This window comes from Mytilus edulis, chromosome 12, assembly GCF_963676685.1.
Source record: "Mytilus edulis chromosome 12, xbMytEdul2.2, whole genome shotgun sequence".
NCBI lineage: Eukaryota > Metazoa > Mollusca > Bivalvia > Mytilida > Mytilidae > Mytilus > Mytilus edulis.
Window position 1 is genome coordinate 51,335,422 of NC_092355.1, and position 8,757 is coordinate 51,344,178.

The following is an 8,757-nucleotide window of genomic DNA, read 5'->3' on the forward strand; positions in this document are numbered from 1 at the left end:
TTTTATTCCTTATCATGAATAAATATATATTAGAAAATATATAATAATAAAACAACCAAACGAAAGTAAGCCAATTAAAACCTATTAAATTTAAATCAATAAAGTCCTCAAAACCAGACATGCATCAAGCTTTTTATTACCCGAACTAACAAAAATAGCAAATCTTTCTGTATGTTCACGAGTCAGCAACTTGCACTGGTTTTTGTTTTTTCTCTATCGATTAATGAATTTTGAACAGCGGTATACTACTGTTGCCTTTATTTATGGCTGACTATGTGGTAAAGGATTTGGTCATTGTTGAAGGCCGTACGGTGACCTATAGTTGTTTATCTCTATGTCATTTGGTCACTTGTGGAGAGTGTCTCTTTTGCAATTAAACCGCATCTATTTTTAATATTGTAAATTTCTTTGTAATAGACAAAATAATGTTTGCAAAGTTAACACTAATCTGGGCCTATTAGAAAACATGAATATAACATTCTGATTTCATTTCACAATGCAAGCAATAAGAACAATACATCAGTATATTTGTATGTTTATTGATCTTTACATCAATCTTTATATCAATCTTTACATTGTTTATAAGTATTTTTCGTATCTTTTCAAGATAAAAACACACTTTTCCCATATACTAGTAGGTCGAGAGAAAGTTACACATTTGTAATACCTTTTATAATGTGTTATCGTTTATCATGTTATCTCATGACTGATTCAAGCATCCCTCGCACTGAATTGTCTCCCTTTTGTCGTATCAACTTGAAGCTGTTCTGGAGGAATGTTATCTTCGCCTAATGTAGAGCCATAGCTGGTATGTAATTATCAAACATACAATAAATCCGCTCAAGTTTCGTTTACAATATTATTGTTATCATCAACAAAGTTACAGTAGAAAATAACAGATCCTACGACGTGTCCATTCTGTAGTTTCCCGCCAACTGGTAAGCATCCAACTTGTTCGAAACCACCAATGCTTTCGATTATTTTAATCATTGCGACGTTGTTTGAGAATGTGTCGACATACATTCCCTTGTATCCCAACCGTTTTGCAAATTCCAACGACTTTCTCAAGGCAAATTCTCCCAATCTTTGTTTTCTCTCTGATTTTTCAACGATCACGAAAGGATCAGCTATAGCACCATGTCCCCGATAAAACTTACTAACTGCAATGATAACACCAGCTAAGAACGAACCACTATCTGGGCATTTTATTGCAAAAGAATGACTGCCCTTTATTTCTTTTCGGAACTCTTTTTCTGAATCAAATTCGTCTATACCGTATCCCTCGCCATTTTTTGCCGCTTCTTGAATCATATTGTATGTTTTTGTTAGTTCTGTTTCTGTCATGTAGTCAATAACAACCCTTCGACCGGTAGCGAGTGTGTCCATTTCTGGCAAGGCTAATAGCGATGTTGTAGTGGACGTCAACATTCTGAAAAACAAACACGTATGTTAAATAAAATTGCATGATTTTTTTCAGCTCCTTTTTTATCATTTACTTAATATGTTTTTCTTTTGACTGAATTTGTAAGTCAAAGTTGACATAAGGCATGCCTAGAGAGTCTTATTCTTCAAAATTCACCTGGATTAAACATTTTGATAAATACTATTAATAAATTTTTTGAAAAAAAAAATAGAATAATAATAATAATTTGAGAAAAACTAAAACAGTTATAATACATATGCATCGAATCTAGAATATAACTTTTTAACTTATTAATGCATACTTGTAAATTCTGACAAAACAGTTAACAACTTACCTTTAATATCTGACTATTCAAATTATGACGATAAAAAGGTAACAAATATGCAGTTATACTATCACTTGATGTGAAGGCTCTCGTAATGAATCAATAAAATAATTCAAATGAATTGTAATCCATATCTTTATATATATACACCTGTGCAATAATAGTATATCAAGCAGTCACATGGTTCGTCACGTGACATGCATTCCAGATAATGACAATCATACCTACTTATGTATGAGGTGAGGTTGGCGATTTTGTCATCAAAGCAGCAAATCACGATTACCCCATTTCATTTGTTTATCCAGTTTAAATTACTGCTTCCAGAATTTTTATTACTTACGGCATATACTTGTCCTTCTCCATATTTGAAAATTTGAACGTATGTGATCAGCGACTAATCATTTGATTTTACTTTTAAAAATAGTTTGTGAACATATTTGTTGACATCAATAGAAATTATTTAGAATGTATGTTTACTAAACAAGGTCTCGTTTATTTGTAGTATTTTGTATATTTTCGTTGCCTTTTGACATGCATGTTTTTATTTTTTTTAAATACAACAAAACAAGCAAGCATACATACATGCATGCGTGCCTTTATGTAAATATTACACTTATAAAGGGTAAGAATTATTACAAATAATAATACTAATAATAATAATTCATTATTAAAAACGTCTTTCTTTTTTAATTTGAAACCAGTGAACAATGCACGCTAACTGTGCAAAATGTGCAAATGTATACTTGAGTAAGGCGTTTACATATCTCAATATACTACTTCAGTTATGTCCTTCATCGGAAAAAATCGTCAATATTGAACGTTTTGATGACGTCATTTACCAGATAGAGGGTGCGGAACGCCTGTATTCATACAGTTATAACGTTCATCAAGTTATCGTGATTTTGCAGGATAAACTAAAAATAATGTTTTAATCACAATTTCCTAATGACAGCAGTGATTGATTGTAAATTCTGAGAACTCAATTTGCCAAATAATTCGTGTAATAAAACATCATAGTTTTCAACCACACGCTCAACATTGGAACGCAAGTGACGATGCCTCCAAACTCACGAATTTTGTTCACTAAAACCAAAGTTTTTGACGGAAGCGCATCGAACCCGAAAGTTGTCTATTGATGTAATCGCCATTGCGCATTCCGTACTTCGTTTCGCTCCGTTTCGAGTGTTTGCGATTCCATCAGGTTTAGCATGTTTAGTTTTGAACTTGTTTGATATATGACTAAATTTGATGAATAAACGAGATTCGAATAGCTGTAAACAAAGTTGCATCTTTCCATTGTTAATCAGCTTCGGTTAGTACATTTTTACTGAATAGTTCATCAATTTGGGTTATGTTCAGTTGAATTCAGATGACTCTATCTAGATGAACATACAACATTTATAAAATCGTTAATACTTTGTTGCATTGTTGCATAGAAATTAAATCACAAAAATACTAACTCTGAGGAAAATTCAAAACGGAAAATCCCTAATAAAATGGCAAAATCGAAAAGCTAAACCACACCAATAACAATTGTCTTATTCCTATCTTGGTACAGGCATTTTCTAATGTAGAACATGGTGGATTAAACATAGTTGTTTGAAAGCTGGCTAAACCTCTCATTTGTATGGCAGTCGAATCGCAAAACATTGTGAAAATAATATTTCTTTCTTTTAATCCTCGCTCAACTATAGTAGATTAAGCAGTTATGGAAAATTATAGGAACAATTTATAAATGCGTTAATGTTGCAAAATTTTTCATGAACAAGAATAATCATGTTAAAAGTGTAAAATTCAATTGTTTATAAAAAAAGCGTGATTATCAAGAAAACATTAAAGCCATGAACTTCGTGTTACCTTTTTTCGGACAATGAATCATTAATCATAATTTGAAATTAACAAACGAGTAAAAAAAGTAAATTAACGATGTAACACTTTACAAGATTGACTGACGTCATAACTTATAATGTAATTCATGTTTTACCTTGTTATATCCTTACCGTACAAAGACACAAATCTAGGACACTAATGATAATGACACTTATTACATAATGAATCAGAAATACTTACCTTGTTTTTAATAAACACAGTATATCAAGAGCACGTTTCATTAGTCAATACATAAAGTTGTTTTTTTTTTAATTATAAAATAAGACTTTTTTTTCAATTATAAATTGAAAAATATGCAAAACGATAAATGTTTGCAACCGGAACATAAAATTAAAAATAAACTCAATTTGAATTTGAGTAAACTACATTGCATTTTTATATTTGCAAAACATCCTTTTTCATACCCTTTGATAATTTCGTGTGGTGTGGTTCGTTTGATCTCAGTTCTTTATTAGTAAGAATTCATTTGTGACGTCAGTGCTTTTTTTTAATCTTTTCTTTGACTTTCAAATAGTGACGTCACGATAAAAGGCGACCGTACCTGATGATTAAAATAAGCGAACGGATCTCTAAAGCCACGCGTTTTAAATTTGAAAATTTAACTGTCTTGTCAGACTGGTAAAATATTGTATCACACATTATGCAATGATACAATCTAAGTATGTAGGCAAACTGAAGAAGAAGCACACTACTACATGTAATAAACTCATCATAGATATCAGGATTAAATTTTGTATTAACGACAGATGACGCTCGAAACCAAAAATGTTAAAAAGGCCAAATAACGTACGAATTCGAAGTTGACGAGCATTGAATACCAAAATTCCTAAATGTTTTGCCAAGACAGCTAAGGTAATCTATATCTGAGGTAGAAAGGCCTTAGTATTTCAAAAACTCAAAAGTTTTGCAAACAGTAAATTTATAAATATGACCATATTAATGACAATTTATGTCAGCACAAAAGTGCTGACTACTGGGCTGGTGATACCCTCGGGGAATTTAAATTCCACCAGCAGTGACATCGATCCAGTGGTTGTAAATAAATTCATCATAGATACCAGGATTAAATTGTGTATTACTTCAGACACGCGTTTCGTTTCCAAAAGACTCATAAGTGACGCTCGAATCCAAAAAAGTCAAAAAGGCCAAATAAAGTACGAAGTTGAAAAGCATTGAGAAACCAAAATTGTATAGTCTATATTTACAGAAAGCAACTTATATGGGATGAAAAAAGAGCCTGTAGAATTTCACCAAATCTGGTTTATCTCAGAGATTTTAATGAAATTAATTCAAACAGTTTTCTGAACATTTCATGAATATCGAAAAAAATCATGGGCCCAACTTTTGTGACCCACCATAATTTCACAGTTTACAGTATTTAAAGCCCTGCAAAATGAATCCATAAAATAAGCATATTTGTAATTTAAATTGTTAAAAAATGCATATATTTCCTCTTCGCAGTAATTAAAAAAACACGTTTGTTTTAATTTATTATATGGATTTGATTCCTGTAATGGTCAGGTACTCTTCAGGAATTAAAAGTTGTGAATAATTGAATAGTTTCTACTCTATAATGTAACTTGTATCGTGCAAAGTCTATATGTTCACAATGATTTCCTTACTACATTCCTTACCGGTTGTTCATCGATTGTTCAATAATCATTTGTTAATGTTTACAAGTTCGTTTTTAAATTGATTGATGCAGTGTTTAAAATGACATCTGACCTCATATATTACAGATAAACAAAGTTCTTCCGGAACCATATATATACATTTCTTAGTACATTTGATAAAAAGAAAAATATAAAGATAGATGAAGAAAAGAACGAAAAAGAATTTATGTATTACAAAAGCAGCTTAGGAGGGTAGACCTTGGTTCAGGGAGATAACTCTTTAAATCAGTCAGGAGTTTGTAAAAGACAAGTTTCATCAATGTAATTTAAGCATGTACCTGAAATAGATTGGAAATAATATATGTATCCTCGAAGCTTAGAATATATTTAGGAAAATAGACTACACAAACGTTCTGATTATTTTAAGAGTTATTTCCCTAAACCTAGGTCTACCTCCTGAATTGGACATTGCTTATGATTGTTCAATCATCTTGTCTATTTTTTTCCGTTATATTCCGTATTTTCGATTTCATATTTAGTTTGTTTTGTCGAATTAAGGAAAATTACTTTACTCATTTTAACACGTGATCGGGTCACTATAATTACTTAGTATTTACCATCTTAGATTATAGTTCAACTGTCAGGTTCCTTGACCGAAAAAGTTGTTCTGATTTAATTTCAGTCACGAGTTGAATTTCCCCCCCGTGTTTCTTTTGGTTACATTAACAGAAGATGTCGTTTTTGGTTAAAAATCATAATTCGCTGATTTTCTATATGGATTTATTCTTCACAGATAATATCTCATAAGTTTCAGAGATGTAATTCACATGTGCTTCCCCCCCCCTCCCCCCCCCCCCCATGTATCATGATTTTATCAAGTTTTTGATAATTATAAATCAGTTGTTGGTGCTCTCTAGTATACTATGATATTTTGACTTGATAAAAGAAGAAATTGAAACTTCATTTATGATTAATAAATAAACTTATCATAGATATCAGGATTAGATTTTGAATTTACGCCAGACGCGCGTCTCGTCTACAAAAGACTCATCAGTGACGCTCGAATCCAAAACAGTTAAAAAGGCTAAATAAAGTACGAAGTTGAAGATCAATGAGGATCAAAATTTCTAAAACTTGGGCCAAATACAGCTAACTTGAATGTAATCTAATCCTGAGGTATGATAGAGAGTTATATTGTAGAAGATTTTTTATTGAATACATCGTCCTTTAGAATTTAAGTATCTATCGTATTTATTTTGTCTCGTTTGCGTATACTTATTCCAATTATTTATGCTTACACGATGTGTATTGGCATCAATTCGGAACGATCGCACTGTTCTTTTGCAATAATACACTGCAATGCTTAACCAGTAAAATAGATATATTAACTTAGTTTCGCAGTGCACTATCGGGACAATGAACTTTATGTCAACCAGGAATAGATTGGTACATCAATTTGTCATATTAATTTTCGATTATCAAATTCAATTAAGACCTCACAGGTCAAAAAATCTTATTCAAACAGAAATAAAATGAACGTTTCCGTAATATATCACTTAATGACATTTTTAGTCGATTTATATATAAAAATAATGAGAAAAAACAAACATTTCATCACCTTATGCGTGTTTGATACCTTTGAAAAAAAGTTTATTATGCAAATTTAATTTCAATATAATAAAACATCTCCGAGACCAATTAACATTATATTATATTTATATAATAGTTCTTGAAAAACTTGTCATTATCGTGATATATGGACTGCCCACAGGACAGTGGTATTGACTAATATAGTGATAATGACTGAGCCGAAGGCGAGGTCATTATCGCTGTCGCAGTCAATACCATTGTCCTACGGGCAGTCCATGTATCACGATAATGACCAGTTTTTCAAAAACTATTATGTTTATTTCATTGAGAAACCATGTTTTGGAAAATTCGCATAAATTCAAAATGCTTACAGCGAACTCGAGTAGTTGTACGATTTCTATGGCAAATAGTGAAGACCAGTCGTAGTAATACTGCCATTCATTTTAGTGCAATTTTTCAGTATATATAAATACTTAATCAAGTTATCTTTCATTTTATAATTAACGAAAACATATAATAAACAATTCAATAACTTAAATATAATATTAAAAACAGGAACATGTTTTATAAAAGGTACATCTCTCTAAACAGAGAACCACGCCCCACCGGTAATTAACAGAAAAATCACGCCCCAGTGGTCAATATCAGACGAAAACCACACTCCAACGGTCATTATCAGACGGAAATCACGCCCCACCGGTCGTTAACATGTAAAAGTTCGTTAACGACAATTTTTCTGGTCCGTTTTTTTCTGTTAATGACCGATGGAATTTATTACTGAAGAATAATGAATGTCATGTGACCCCTTTTAATCCAATAAGCCGGAGAATCATCTTATTCTCAACCGATATGACATAAATAATGATACACATCTACATCTATTATTCGATCAGTTTGTATTTTCTAGTTTCCAAGGGTCATTGGAATCATACTTGGTTAAGCCTTCTGAGTCCCATGAAAGGTCACGCGTTTAAAACCGTGAAAGAAATGACAATCTTAAAGTAATTCGAATGATTCAGCGCCCTCTATCGGTCAGTGTAATGTAGCGATCAATAGTGAGTCGGAATATAACGACTGGATTATTCGGGTTAATCTTAAATACGATCGATTATAAGTTCTGAAAGAAAGACAAGCAACACCGTAGAGCAATGAAAAACAAAGAAGAAAAACCAACAGTTAAAAATAAATAGGTGAAACAATATAATTTATAATTAAGCCGTTAGTTATTTCGTCAATCTCATTAAAATTAGCCAGCAGTTTTCGCTCCGACACTTTCCTCCTTATCTAGAATATCACAACATCGGATCTAAATGAGATTGGTTATTTCATTTGAATTGTTTTACATATTTCATATCGAGACCTTTACGCTGACTATACGGTATAAGATGTCTCATTGTTGCGGCCGCACGTTAACCTATAGTTGCTTACGTTTAAGTCATTTGAACTCTGACGGAAAGATGTCTCAAATTGGACAATCATGACACCTTATTTTATATAAGAATAACGTAATAACAAGAAACCTTGTACATTTTTTTTTAATGTTTATAATTTGTTTAACATCATGTTTTCGTGTCAATCGTTATCAATTTCATGTCAATCTAATACTATTTGAAAACATTTTACACCTTTTAACTTCTTCCGTCATTCTAACAAGATAAATGATATATATGATTACTTAACCTAGATATAGGTTAACTGTATTTTCAATTTGGCATAGATTAAGTTCATGTGTCTTTAAAATGAGACAACAATTAAAAAGGCATAACAAATCATCGACATTATCAATTCAGGACCAAAAAGGTTTGCAATACTGTGGATTCATTATTATTCGCTAAATACCAAATTTCGTGGATTTTCGGGAACATGTGAACCACGAATTCAGATGTTCAATGAATACCAAATTTTTCTAAAGTCTG

At 31.6% G+C, this 8,757-nt stretch overlaps 1 protein-coding gene across 1 annotated transcript; it reads right to left on the reverse strand.

Moving 5' to 3' along the window:
• Positions 1-560: 560 nt before the first annotated feature.
• LOC139498740 (uncharacterized) lies at positions 561-1,904 on the reverse strand. The gene is made up of 2 exons (XM_071287277.1): positions 1,758-1,904; positions 561-1,429 (listed from the first exon to the last, which is right to left on the reverse strand). Exon 2 carries the CDS (start codon positions 1,426-1,428, stop codon positions 841-843), a length of 588 nt encoding a protein of 195 aa, XP_071143378.1. The 5' UTR covers position 1,429; positions 1,758-1,904; the 3' UTR covers positions 561-840.
• Between the last annotated feature and the right edge of the window lie 6,853 nt (positions 1,905-8,757).

Excerpts from the sequence above, each read along its gene's own strand:
- LOC139498740 (XM_071287277.1), bottom strand. The coding sequence starts at position 1,428 with ATGTTGACGTCCACTACAACATCGCTATTAGCCTTGCCAGAAATGGAC.